The sequence below is a fragment of the Sus scrofa genome, chromosome 10, assembly GCF_054392235.1.
Source record: "Sus scrofa isolate SSC_HxYL_T2T_F1_AM1 chromosome 10, Sscrofa_HxYL_maternal_Yorkshire_Landrace_v2.0, whole genome shotgun sequence".
Taxonomy (NCBI): domain Eukaryota; kingdom Metazoa; phylum Chordata; class Mammalia; order Artiodactyla; family Suidae; genus Sus; species Sus scrofa.
The window spans coordinates 27,044,125-27,057,638 of NC_139392.1; the positions used below are offsets into that span (position 1 = coordinate 27,044,125).

At 61.9% G+C, this 13,514-nt stretch overlaps 1 protein-coding gene across 2 annotated transcripts; it reads right to left on the bottom strand.

Annotated features, from left to right (window-relative positions):
- Positions 1-234: 234 nt before the first annotated feature.
- Positions 235-10,110, bottom strand: PTPN7 (protein tyrosine phosphatase non-receptor type 7). Of its 2 annotated transcripts, none has more exons than XM_021064536.2 (10): positions 10,071-10,110; positions 8,964-9,292; positions 8,412-8,595; positions 8,041-8,122; positions 6,578-6,654; positions 5,431-5,568; positions 5,039-5,149; positions 4,215-4,372; positions 2,759-2,872; positions 235-1,730 (listed from the first exon to the last, which is right to left on the bottom strand). In XM_021064536.2, exons 2-10 carry the CDS (start codon positions 9,020-9,022, stop codon positions 1,637-1,639), a joined length of 1,017 nt encoding a protein of 338 aa, XP_020920195.1. In that variant the 5' UTR covers positions 9,023-9,292; positions 10,071-10,110; the 3' UTR covers positions 235-1,636. The 2 variants fall into 2 exon arrangements, with proteins under 2 accessions (XP_020920195.1, XP_020920193.1); XM_021064534.2 differs by having other exon boundaries at positions 8,041-8,125.
- Positions 10,111-13,514: the final 3,404 nt, after the last annotated feature.

The window sequence follows — 13,514 nt, forward strand, 5'->3', positions numbered from 1 at the left end:
GACTGTTAAGTGATAGGGTCTTTCTAGTCCCTGCCCTTTGTAAGTCCCTCTCTAGCTCCTCAGGAACACCCCCAATTCCCAAACCCACCCTGGCAGTGTCACTTTGCTTCACTTGGAAGAGCTATAAAGGGCGTGGCCCGGGAGGAAGGCCACAGCCTGATCTGGGGATTTCTACTCTCCATCCCTGGGAAGAGGCTCCAATGGGCCACGAAGAAGATGGAAAGAAGGAATGACTCGGGCATCCGAGAAGTCTTTATTTTCACACCAGGTTACTCACCAGAGCCCGGGGAACAGGGCTGGGGCAGCGGCGCCCAAGGAGGGAAGCCTGCAGGCCTGTGTGGTGGCTTTCCTCCTGCGGGCAGGATTTGGCACCCAGGGGCTCTGAGCCCTGCTCCACAGGTACCCCGAATGCCTCTCGTGGAGAAGGGAAGGCTCAGGAGTGGGCAGTGAGGGAGGAGGCTGAGCAGAAGCATGAAGAAAGCCACCCCAATTCCTACGCTGCACATGCTCCAGAAGTGCCGTCTGAGGGAGAGGCCCAGGTCTTCTCCGGGGTCCAGCCCCTTGGGGGTCCATGGAGAACCTGCCTTCCTCCCCACAGGCAGCCCATCTTGGATTCAAGGATGCAGGATCTGGCCACCTCCCTGGGTTGAGCTGGATCTGGGTTTCCTGGACTTAGCTCCCTGGGGTGGGCCCTGGGGGGGGGTGCCCTGGTGTAGCCTGAGTCCCTGGTCTGCGTGGGGAGCTTTTACCCAGGTTGTTGCTGGAAAGAGCCACTGCCCAGGTGTGCCCCCTGGGGAGGAGGGCATGCCGGGGATGGTCACTCAACACGAGGTGGCGCTCTCGGCTCTGTTGCTCCGGTCTCCGGTGTTTGCCCCCCGGCCCGTTCTGAGGTGCGAAGGCAGGCAGAGCGTGCTGGCCCCCTAGGGAGTAGCTGGGTGGGTGGAGGGAGGCAGGCATCTGGGTCTCACCCTTTCCCTCTTCTGGAGATTTCACCTGTCTGGCCAGGTCACCTCTGAAGCCTGCTCCCCCGACACGTGTGGGCACAGGGTAGTCCGGGTCCTTGCTCCCTTTGGAGTGTAGATGTGTGTTGGGGAAGCAGAGTCACTGTGGGGACCGGGTAGGACCGGGTTTTCCTGGCTGGCCTGGCCTCGGGCCACTCTCGTGCAGGGCCTGGCAGACGATGCCCTTGGCCTCACTCTTTGCTGGCCCCCTGGGGCGGGGGCACAGCTGCAGCAGTTTCCAGGAGCTCCGCTGATTGGTTGCCCCTTGGGGCAGCAAAGTGCCCAATGTCTTTGTCCGAGGAAGAGACCGAGGCGCCCACGGTTTTTCAGAGACCAGGACTCCTGAGCTTCTGTCTCAGCTCTGTTACAAAGGTCAGCCATTAGCTTCAAGTTCTGAGTGATGTGGGGGTCCCCCTGGTGTCCACTTGGGGCCATTGGAGGAAGCAGAGGAGTGGGCAGTGCTGAAGCCCCAGTGTCTGACCTTGTCCTTGCCAGCCAGCTTCCTGTAACCCCGGATACGCACTGAGGGACACCCCATCCCCAAGCCCATTCGGGGCTCCCCAGATCACGAAGCCACCTTCACCAGACCCACCACCCCAGGCCTGGGGGAAACGGCGCTGGGGATGTGCCAGGGGTCAGGGGCTGGGCCCCTCCGGCAGCTGGGCAGCGTACAAGGCCAAGGTGTGGTGCAGGAACTGGTACTGCTCCGCCGTCTGGATCATGCCACCCCTGTGGGCAGAGGCACGTAGGCTTGAGTCAGGGGTCTGCTTGGGCATCGTCGTCCCATGGAGAGATCCTGACCTTCCCAAAGGCCGGCTGGCTGGCTCCTCCTCGTAGGTTCATCCTCCCTGAGACCAGCTCCTTCCCTCGGTTCCCAGACCCCCTGCTCCTCACCAAGCCCTGGGGCTGGCGGGGCTGGCAGGGCTGTAGAGGGGTCCCACATGCCCAGGGCTTCTCTGACCACCAGCTGCTGGGGCAGAGCCAGCCCCAACTCCTCAAGCCAGGCCAGGAATATGCCCAAGCCCCAGGATTTCCTTCTCTCATTTTTTTTTTTTTTTAAGGGCCGCACCTGCCACATATGGAAGTTCCCAGGCTAGGGATCGAATCAGAGCTGTAGCTTCCAGCCTACACCCCAGCCACAGCAATGCAGGATCCTTAACCCAATGAATGAGGCCAGGGATCAAACCTGTATCCTCATGGATGCTATGTCAGGTCCTTAACCCACTGAGTCACAATGGGAACTCCCCAGTAATTTTAAAAGTAGTAATTTCACATATGTATATAGTCGGTTCTCATGTTGCCAAAGACTCGCATCAGTGGCCTCATTCCCTACAGCGGCTCTCTGGGGAAGGGGCCACCATTTCCCTCTAGATAGGGGACCCAGGAAACAGGTGACAGCTCAGTAGAGGCCCTTGGATGCTATCTCCAAATCCAGCGGGCTTCTGTGTTTTGCCTGGGGCTGCCTAGTTTCTGGAACCAACCATACTCTGTTCCCCCACCTGTCCCCTGAGTAGGGAATTTGGAAAAACAAAGACAAAACCAAAAAAGATTGGAAGCTTGGACAAATCCTCAGAGCCTCAAACCCCCCAGAGAGCTAAAATTTTGGACAGATTCTTTCCTGGGTGTGAGAGGCAGAAGAAAGAGCCCTTTAAGCAAAAGGGGGCCCTTCATTTCCCGCAGGAAGTACCTGTAGCACTGTGTCCCCAGGAGGCATCGGGCCCTCACATACCACCCTCGGTCCCGCTCCTCGGACCCACCTGTCCAGCCGCAGCTGGCACACAATGCGCAGGATGTCCACTTCGCCTCGGGCCTTCAGCTGCTGGCAGCCAATGCGCGTGGCGATGAAGCAGCCTGTCCGGCCGATCCCTGCACTGGGTGGGGTGAGTGGGGAGGGGGTGCTGTCACAGGGGGCCGGGTGGGTGGCACACAAGGGGGCCAGGCCCCAGACTACAGAGAAAGCAGTGGGAACGAAGAGCACTCTATTTGGGGGTTGGGGACACGGGCCTGGAGGGAGGTGGTGATGCCTCCACAGATGGGTCTGTTCTAGGTCACCCTGAGGCCCCCTTGGACCTTTGGACGAGCTGCCTCTTGCTTGGCGTGGGTGGCAGCCCCCCCACCAACTGTGCCCGCCTTGGGCTTGCTGAGCCTAGAAGGTCCTTCCCTCTAATGCGGCTCATCTGCCGAGCTCGGCCACCATTCTCTGTCCTCTACTCATCCTGCCCTGGATTCCCTCCCCTCTTTAGGAAGACTGACCCCTCAGATGGAGCCACATCCCAGCACTGTGCCCAGGTGCCACCTGCGAGGAGGGGGTTGCCTGTGCCTCTTGCCTTTGTGCGGTGGAGGTCTACACTGCTGAATGGCAGCCTGCACCGCTGCCCACTCCACCCTGACTCACTTCCTACCCCGGGGCCAAAGCATTCTTCATAGATGGCAGCTCCGGGTTTCTTAGGCCATCCCTCGAGGTTGCTCATCAGCAGGCCTGCGCTCACCTTCCAGACTCTCTCATCCCCTGCCCCCTAGGTCCCATCCAGAGATACTCCAAGTCCCCTGAGTCCCCCCTACCCCCGCCACCAGCCCTGCTCTCTGACTCTGCTCCCAGCAACGTGGCACTTTCTTAACTGCACCCCTGGGCCTTTGCACCTGCTGCTCCATCAACCTGGGATGCTTCCCTGCACCCTCTGCACTTGACAAATTCACCTCCCAGGTCTTAGCTTGGTGTAGGGGTCCTTTCTCCTAGAGGACCATCTCTGGCCAAAGTCTGGGTTGGGTGCCTTGGGTCCGTGCCCCTGACACCCCCATCGTCCTCTTATCAGGTGTCCTATTCATTTTATCTGCTGTCTTTTCCACCAGACTGGAAAACTTGTCAGGACAGAAACCAAACTGTGCACCGCTGTCTCCTTAGCTCTAACACTGCCTGGTGGGAACAGGTTTGCAGTAGATGCTTGTGGGATGAATGAATGAGGCTGCCGGCAGCAGGGCCAGCTTTGCCTCTTTCCCCAGCTCAATGGGAGCAGCCTCCCTGGACTGGGCCTGGGTGTCCACCCAGAGGGCCAGGGTCTGCATCCAGGAGGGGAGGACGGAGCTCCTGCTGAATGACCTAGAGATTCCTGTCCAGGTAAGACCTGGTCTGCCTGGCCCGAATCTGCTGAGATGCATCCCAGGAGAGGCTCAGCGGGGGCAGGAAGGGCCACCCAGGGCAGGGGGCGGGGCTACCTGCAATGGACCACGATGGGCCCGGCGTTGGCAGCTGTCTCTGGGCTGTCCTCCACCTCGGCCACCAGGCGCAGCAGGGGCCCGGCCGATTCTGGGGTCTGGTGGTCAGGCCAGGCCGAGAAAAGGACGTGCTTCACTGGCCGGTGCTCCTCCTGGAGCTGGGCGGGGACAAGGCATGAGAATGGGGGACAGGGTGGGGGCACTGCCCACCTTCTTCACTGCCAGGTGCCAGGGATGGAGTGACCCTGAGCAGAAATGCCACCCTGGTCCTGCTCATGGTACTCCACCAGCCCTCCTCCCAGACCCTGGGAAGGAACACTATCTGGGGTGCGGCGGGCCGGGGGCGGGGGCATGGAGAGACCCAAGTTCAAGTGCTAGCTCTGCCTCCAACCAGCACATGAGTTCGGGTGAGAACTTTAACCGCACTTTCTTCCCCATTTCTTCAAATGTTGACCACGATGCCCAGAGGATAGAGGAGCAATAGAGGAAGGCTTTGAGGAGGAGGAGAAGCGTTCTAGGCACTTGGACACATTATCACGCATCTCATTGAATCGCCTGTGGTTCCCCCCACGAGGCCCCCAGGACCCTGACGCCCTCCCCTGGGCCGTCTTGGTGGCTCTTACAGGGATTGTGGGCACTGCCCTACTGGCCCGGAGGCTCCCTTGGGACAGAACCCACATCCCTCTTTCTTCTGGGCCCCAAACCCTTCTTTAGATGCGGGTCCGAGACGGTTTAGGTGAGCAAGCCGTTAACTCCCAGGGAAGGTTGGCCCTGAGTTCCAGGGGTGGGGGGGCCCGACTTCCCTGAGGCCCCGGGGGCTGTACCTGGATGCTGAGCCGCCGAACGGTGTATTCCGGGCACTCTCTCACGTCCTGGATGCGGATGTGGAAGGGCCCATAGGTTTCCTCCTCTGTGGGCCAGTAGTGGACACATTTCTAGGAGGGAGGGGCTGGGAGTCGGCAGGTGGCCTCTCAGCTGGAGCAGGGCCAGGGCAGCCGGCGGGAGAGTGGGGTTCCCGCCTCAGCCCCAGCCCTGCCAGAGGGCTGGGCCCTTCTGACTTGACACGGGTACACACGGACCTCCCTGCCACGTATCCCAGGAACTGACAGGTGATCTCAGCACCCAGGGACCCCCTGCACCGAGCTGCCCCATCAGGGGTGTGGGGGTGGGCGTAGCGCTTTCGGGGTTCACTGGAGCCCGTGCCTCGGCCTCCTACCTCCTTGCCTTCCCGGAGCTGAGTGAGCATGATGATAAGGGACACTTCCTCCTGCCACACCATCTCCCAGAAGTCCGACACGGTGTTGGGCATGGGGCCCTGGGTGGCGATGTAGGCCTTGTCCTTCCCACCGTAGCCCTGGGGGCCGAGGTGCAGAGAAAGGCGGGCGGTGAGGCCAGAGCTCTGGGGCGCCCGGGACCTGCAGGTGCCTGGTCAGGCTGCAGCCGGTGAGCCTGCGTACCCAGCACACACATCACACCGCACACACCAGGGCCACGTGGTGCAAAGGCTGTGGGCTCTGAGTAGGGAGCATCTGGGTCCAAACCCCTGTTCTGTTCACCGTGAGCAGTTTCCAACTTCTCAAGAGTCTGTAAACAGGGCGTGCTATCTATCTCGCAGGCACCTGCAGGGCAGGCTCAGCGGAGTGTGCTGAGCTTAGTCCAGTGTGTTCAGGGCCTCTGTGAATATTTGCTCCCTTCCTCCCCTGCTGCTTTCTAACAGCACACAAAAGGCAAAGAAACAGTTCAGTATTTGCTGTGCAGCTGTTTCATTTTTACACGTTACTTTGTATATTTAGTAGCAAGATACGGCACACTCCCAGGCTAGCCTTTTCCTGCTCAGAATCCTCAGCTTCCTGTTCCCCAGGAGATGGGCCGAATCCAGACCTGGTTCACTGGGTTTCTGCCTGCCTTTTGCTAGGAGCCTCTGGCTAACAGCCCTCACTCCGGCTCTGGCCGCTGTCCTACCCACTTCGGGCCGCTAGAGGGCGCACGTCGACACCTGCTGCCTCCAGAGATGAAGGCTGGAGGCTGGAATCTGGGATCTCGTCCCCCTATCTGGACTCCAGGAGGGAGGGATGCCAGCCGGCCAGGCAGCAAAGGAGAGAAGAGGGGAAGGGGAAGGGGATGGGGGGATGAAGAGAGAGAGAAGGGAGCCAGGCGAGCGCCCCTGTCTGAGCTGCACCTTCTGTGTAGACCTGGGGGTCACCAGCTGGAAGGCTGCCAGGGACGGGGCAGAGTGGGCAAAGGAAGCCCTTGTCTTCCTTCCAGGGTTGAACATCTGCTCCAAGCTCCCTACTACCCTGACCTGTTCAGACCAGCTTGGAGGGTCGTGGGTTGGAGCTCCATCTCCTGCCCCCGTGACTCACCCGGATGTAGTTGGCGTTGATGTAGTCCCCATCCTCCTGGCTCTGTGCCCGGCCCAGACAGACACGGCTCTGGGGGTCTAGGAAGTAAAGATCAGCAGGAGACAAGGGTCAGAAGGTTACCAATGGAACAAATGCACGCGGGGCCAGAAAAAGGAGAGTCCTATCCTTCTCAGATCTGCCCATATCCCGGTACCTGTGGGATATTTCATTTGTAGACGGTAGGGAGCCACAGAATGTTCCTGAGCAGTAGAGTGCCATGACCAAAGCAGTAATTGGGAGTTTCCATGGTGGCTCAGCAGTCACAAACCTGCCTAGTATCCATAAGGATGTGGGTTCTATCCCTGGCCTCACTCAGTGGGTTAATGAGCCGGCATTGCCGTGAGCTGTGATGTAGGTCACAGACCCGGCTTGGATCTGGTGTTGCCATGCCTGTGGTGTAGGCTGGCAGCTGTAACTCTGATTTGACCCCTAGCTGGGAACTTCCATATGCCTTGGGTACAGCCCTAAAAAGCCAAAAAAAAAAAAAAAAAAGTAATTGGGAGGGTTTAGTGGGTGGAGCTGGGCAGGATGGACTGGCCAGGGTAGGACGGTCACTGAACATTCTAGTCTGGTGATCAGTGATGTAGAGAACAGGGTTATGTTGACAGGAATGGAAAGAGATGATGTCAAGGAGAAGTATCTCCTGAGGTGAACATGGGGTTCTCTGGACTGGAACCCCAGCTTCCTTCCAACCCCAAACGAGTCAGCCTCGCCAACTAAGGAGAGGCCTTTCTGCAGCGCCCCCGCCTCCCCACAGGGTAAAGAAGCCAGCTTGTGAGGAAAGGAGACCACCCCCTGGGGCCAGCTGGTCTGGATGGAGGTGACCTCAGGGTCAAGCGGGGCTGCCCCCACTTCCATGAGTGCTGAGAGCCCCTCGACGGCCCAGGTCAGCAGAGCGCCGGGAGCACCAGGGAGCACCGGGGGGCTGCGGCTCCTGACAGGGGGTCACTGGAGGTGGGTCAGCCAGATAAGGCTGCTCTGAGCGGGGAGGAGGGGGTGTCAGAGCCCCTGTGCCTGCCTCTGAAATACAGAGGCTGACCCCATCAAGCCCTGTGACCCCCCAACTCCAGCCTCGTCACGGCCCCACCTCCCCCTGTGTGTCTGAAGCCCTCTCTGGGGAGCATCCTGCAAGCTTGCGAGGGAGGAAGAGGAGGATGCGACCGGCTGTGTGACCTTGGGCAAGTTTCAGGCTTCTCTGTGACTCAGTTTCCTCATTTGTAAAATGGGGAGAGTAACACCATGGAGCAGTTTCTGGGGTCACACCGAGTAGCACTGGCCTATTCTGGTGGTGGCCTCTGCTCCTCCATCCCCTGCCTGGGGTAGGGTGGGGGGCATTTCTCTGCTGAAAGGAGAGGCGCCCTCTTCCGGCCGAGGCTGCATCTCGCCTTCCGAAACCCCAGCCTGGACCCCTCTGCCGCTCTTACTTGGCAAGATGGTCTTGTAGCGGTCCTTGGAGGCATGACCAGGGACATCCAGATCCTCGGGGCTGACAAAGTTTGAGGGGATCTTCTGGCGGAGAGAGGAAGCGAGCAAACGGTCAGCCCGCTTCCCAGCCCCCTTTCCCGGTAGATCTGGGCCCTGGTGCTCCCTCCTGGCATCAGGATGTGGGTCTGGATGGGGGGGGAGGGCGGGAGATGGAGCATGGGCGGTCTCCTCCCCGGAGCCCCGGTTCTCTCTGCCGAGGGCCCAAGGGACAGACCCGCAGGCCAGGGCAGAATGGAGCCAGCTGGTTGCTTCTGATCAGACAGGCAGTGACCCGGGTGGAGGCTGGGGGGGGACCCTGAATTCTTCTTACCAAGAACTCCTCTTCCAGCTCCTGGGGGCTGGGGGGCTGGTGTTGCAGGGCCCAGCGGGTGAGGGGGTGGCCGGCTGTGCGCAGAAAATGCAGGGTGACCTCCCGAGGCGTGCTTACGGAGCAGATGGGCTCCACAGCCCCCAGGGACCGCACATCCAGCATCAGGGCAACGTTGGAGCCTCGCCTGAAGCACAGGAGCCGGCGTCCAGTGACAATCATGATCTGGGGTGGCCCTTAGTCTTCCCCTTGACCCCGAGCTGACACCCCCACCCCTGGACAGCCAGAGCAAGTAGCTCTGAGCCCAGCTGCTCCCTCCAGCTGCCCCCACTCCCTGTTCCTGGCCTGGCCCCTAAAGTTTGGACCCATATCCAGGCTCAGGGCCCAGATGCAGGGTAGACCTGTGTGCAAGGTTGCCCCACACAGGTAAAGGGCATGCAAGTGACATGCAAATGAGCACATCTGGTTTCCTTTCTAGCCTGGGGTGGCAGGATCCAGCTGGAGGGGCGGCAGAGGGGCTGGGGTGGGAAGGCACCCCCCCACCGAAAGTCTCACCTCTCCTGCAGCCTCACGTGCTTCTTGGCTGGCGCTTGGTCAGGTGGAGGCTGGGCCATGGCTGCCCCAGAAGGCGAGGCCCGCAAGTATGCTTTGGGGTGCCCCCAGGGGCCTGGATCATGCTGCGGGGAGGCTGGGCCCAGGGAACACTCACTCGGCCATGAGGTTTGACCTCTGGGCTGACTGACCGGCCAGGGGGGAGGCTCCCGGGCCCAGGCCAGCCTTCTGCCCTCCGGCACCTCTGTTTTCACTGAGTTGTCTTCTGCTCCCCAGGAAGTGGTTGTGTTTTCACCATCGGAAGGCCAGGATCTCTGTGGGGGCCCCCAGGGCTGGGCCGGGTGAGAGTAAGGACGAGAGGGGGATGGAGATGGTGGGTGAAGACAGGAGGGGATCCAGGAGCACAGGGTGGACGGGCTGCCCGAGCCCTAAGCTGGGCCCGGACGGGGAGGCCACGGGCTCTGGGTAGAGGAAGGGCTCAGAGACACCCCCTGGGGTCTCTCCTGGATCAGAGGGTGGAGGCCTCTGGCCACCCTGGAAGCCCTGCGACCCAGGCAGGGGGGCTGCGGGCCCAGCTGCTGGCCATCCCAGGGTCACTGGATCTCTGGGGTCCCTGTCCGAGGAGGCAGGCTGGGGGTGTTTCCTTCCTCCCTGCCCATCCCCCCCATCCCGCCTCTGTAACTGTCACAGGAAATGGCCTCACCAAGCCCTGAGCCACAGCACATGGGGAGGCGACAGCTGGGGGCACCAGAGGGGCCCGGGGGTGGTGGGGCACCCTCCTCTAGGATCCAGTCCCCACTGCCCAGACCAGGTCCAAGTTGGGGTGGGGGTGTTGGGGTCGCGAGCCCATGGGGACAGAGGTGAGGCACGAGCAGCCCTGGGATGAGGGTGGCAGAGGCTCTCGGCAGCAAGAGGGCCCTGCCTGCCCTTGCGCCCCCTGGGCTCCCTGCCTGCCCCCTCAGGGACATCGGCTGGGTCAGCGCCCACTCCCCGGCCGGGCCCATGACCCCCCCGCCCCCTCCTGCACGTCCTCTTTGCAGACACCCTCCCTTCCTGTCTTTGCAGGTCCCCCCACCCTGGCCGGGGACTCCTTCCCCTTCAGGGACTTACTGAAGCAGCTGTGTCCCCAGGCGCCTCTTGCCAGCTGTCTGTCTGTCTGTCGGTCTGTCTTTGAGGGCTGAGAAGCCTTCAGGAAGCCCGCTTCCTCCCTCCGCCCCTCCTCGCTGCCACCCACGCACACCCAGCTGCACGCTGCCACCACCAGGGGTCGGTTGCCTCCTGCCTCTGCCCCTCTGGGGACCGGCTGGCCCGACCCAGCACCTCTGCTACCGGCCCGAGGCCCTGCTCGGTGGAATCAGACGGGGCACAGGGCCCCTGCTAACCACCAGGTTCCTCCCGCGGTGTTGCTCCGCCGACCCAGTCCGTCCAGCCCCTGCCCACTTGCCCGGCAGGGCTCTGCCGCCTGCCCCCTGCCGTCCCACGCAGAGCTCCTGCTGCAGCCGTCCTTGGCAGGAGAGTGATTTCCACTTCTTTGCTTCTGCTCGGAGTCCTCACCCTGGAAGCCTCTGCCCCTTCGCGCTGTGGGGGTTCACGCCAGGCACAGGCAGGGTGGGTGCAGACTTGGGGCGGGGAGGCAGGAATCCTCGCTCCGCGAGGGGAAGGCTCAGACCAGGCCCGAAAGGCCATCCCCAGGCTGTGAGCCACACCCCAGCTCTCCAGCTGTCCCTAGTCGGCTCCAGGCCCGCAAGCCTGCAAGCAGGTAGTAGAGAAGCCTTGTAGGCGGGCCCCGGGGGCCTCCCTGGTCCCAGCCCTTCCAGGCCTCCTGCCAGCACCCCAACATCTTCTCAGAGACTCACAGAGAGGGGACAGACTCTGGCTCTCACACCAGGGACACCCATGTCTTCTTGGCTGCTTGGGAGCCCGGTGTCTGGGCCTGAGGGGCAGCCCCCGAGAGCAAGAGCCCGCTGCTCTGGCCTGTCCCCCGCCGATGGCCCCTTGCTGGCCAGCGGCCCTGCCGGCTCCTTCTCCCTGAGCCCCTCTGTCACCTTGAACACTCCGAGCGCCCCTCCCTCGCGGCCCCCAACGATCCCGTCCTCCCCCTCCGCCCACTTCTCTGATTCAGCTGTCAAAGGGTGACAGCAAAAGAGAACTGAAGTACGAGAGGCCCGGGGGTGGGCACCCAGGGGGCGGGGGGGCTCCCTTCTGCTGGCCCAGGGCTCAGGCTGAGATGAGGCCCAGGGCTGCGGGAGGGGACAGGGGTCTGGGACCCCTGATCAACCTGTGCAACGTGTTCTTCCCCACAACGATCCCCCCCACCCCCACCGGCCCTGCCTGCTAGTGTCTCGGAGGGGAACAGGAGGGGTGGGAAAGAGGGCCACCAGCTCCGGGCCGATCTGTCGATGGTTATCAAGAACAGGAAGCTAGGGTACCGCAGGGGCGGGAGGAAGCAGGCAGAGCCCTCCCCACATGGCTCTGTCCCCAGGTTCTTGGGGTCTGAGCCCTGGCTGGCTGGAGCCCCCTCCCTCCCAGAGCTTTGAGAGGCTGAGGGTGGAGATCCAGGAAGCCAGAGGCCAGGGGGTGGGGTCGGGGGGTGGAGGTGGGGAGGGGGTCATGGCTGGGTGCTGGGCATGACCCTAAGGATCTCAGTTTCCTTTGGCTGTGTTAGGGGTGGGGGGATAGTCAGCTTGTCTCTGGCCCCTGCCCAGCCCATCTTGCTTAAAAATGCCAGGTCAGGAGTTCCCGCCGTGGTGCAGAGAAAACGAATCCGGCTGGTATCCATGAGGTTGTGGGTTCGATCCCTGGCTTCGCTCAGGGGATTAAGGATCCGGCGTTGCCAATGAGCTGTGGTGTAGGTCACAGATGTGGCTCGGATCTGGCATTGCTGTGGCTGTGATGTGAGCCGGCAGCTGTAGCTCCAATTCCACTCCTAGCCTGGGAAACTCCATATGCTGTGGATGTGGCCCTAAAAAGATAAATAAATTAAATAAATAAATAAATAAATAAATAAATAAATAAATAAATGCATGCCAGGACATCCATGGACATGCCACTGGAGTATGAGCCAGGCCACAAGCCTCAGAGAGGGCAGGGCCCTGCCACAGCCCCCCAGCCTGGCCTGGGGGCTGGGGACAGTGGACAGCTGCTGTGCTCTCTCCACAGGGGAGTGACTCCTGTCCCCTGCCTTCCCCAACTAGGGCTGTGACGGCTCTAGCTGCTGCCTTTCACTTGGAGTTGGGCTCCTGTTGCATTTGGAAGCTGAGTCTCACTGCCCAGCCCAGGGTCACCCCTCCTCCCTGGGGCTCAGGCTCCTCCCCTGGTTCCTCCCTCCATTGGTCAGAAGGTGGCAGCCGCTGCAGTGTCGGGAGCTGTCAGCTGGAGCAGCGGCTCAGGGGGGCCCGGAGTGCAGGAGCTCCACGTCCCCGTAGACCCCCATCCTCCTCACGCCTCTTCTCCAGCTGCCCTTTAGGGAGAGGCTGCCTGGGCCCCATGGTTCCCTCTGGCCCCCCAGGCTGCGAGCCTCAGCTCCCTCTTCCCACGGTCAGCAGCCCTCAGAGGGGCAGGTACACAGGAATTCCTGCAAGTTCTTGTTCCATAGCACCTGGGAAGCGGGCAGGGCTGCTTCCAGCCCAGAATCAAAGGTGACCAAGCTCCTGAGGCCTGGTCCCTGGGGCTGGGCCAGCGGAGGGGGCTCTGCACCCACCCCCCCCAAGCCCATGTCCTGCTGCCCCTCACCTGCTCCCTCTCTGGAGAAGCCCTGTGCCCATCTCCTCCCCCACGCAGCCCTTGATCTGGGCCCAGCCCCACCCAGCTTCTGATCAGCTTGTCCCTGGCCATGTGGGGGAGAGACAGGGACACAGAGCTGGGACCTGGGAGGAGGACACGGGTGGTGGGGTGGCGAAGAGGGCTGGTGGGTGTGGGCCTGGGGGGTTGCTCGGAAGGCCATCCCTGCTGCCCAGCCCCCACCTGACCCAGTTTCCCTGGCACATTTTGGGTGTCGCTGCTGGAGGGGACCTCCCCATACCTTCTCCGCCCCCCAACCCCGGCTGAGAGACCAGTGAGTCAGGTCAGCCCAGCAGTGGGCAGCCAGGGCCAGGCTGCCTGGGGCTTCTGGGAACAGCCCTGTTCTTCGCTAGATTGCTGGACTCAGGTCCCTGGATGGAGGCATTTGGGACAGAAAAGAAGCTTCTCCTTCCCAAGCCCGGAGCCAGCGAAATGGACATGGGCTTCCCAAAGTGCCTTTCTCCCCAGGCCCTGTCCCCCTCTGCTGTGACGTCCCTGGATGTCTACACATGTGTGTCCATTGGGGTGGGCGTGGGCACCTCCATGGCTCACATGCGCGCACACACACTGACAGCCCCTGGTCGCCCACCTGCAGCCTGGCCAGAGGCACCTGGGCAGACCCCCCTCCCTGGTGATCTTTCCCAGGGGGGTGGGACAGAGGATGGGAGACCTGGCGATTATCTTATCTTCCCGGCAGGCGTGGGGCTGCCCAAGGCCTGGCACCAGCCAAGGGAGTGGAGGGGAGGGGCCGGAAGGGGGCGGCCAGGCTGCAGT

Coding starts and splice junctions, on each gene's coding strand:
- PTPN7 (XM_021064534.2), bottom strand. CDS start 9,022: ATGGCCCAGCCTCCACCTGACCAAGCGCCAGCCAAGAAGCACGTGAGG. Junction 8,126..8,411: donor AGCTGGAAGAGGAGTTCTTG/GTAAGAAGAATT, acceptor TCTCTCCGCCAG/AAGATCCCCTCAAACTTTGT. Junction 5,569..6,577: donor TCAACGCCAACTACATCCGG/GTGAGTCACGGG, acceptor CTCGGCCCCCAG/GGCTACGGTGGGAAGGACAA.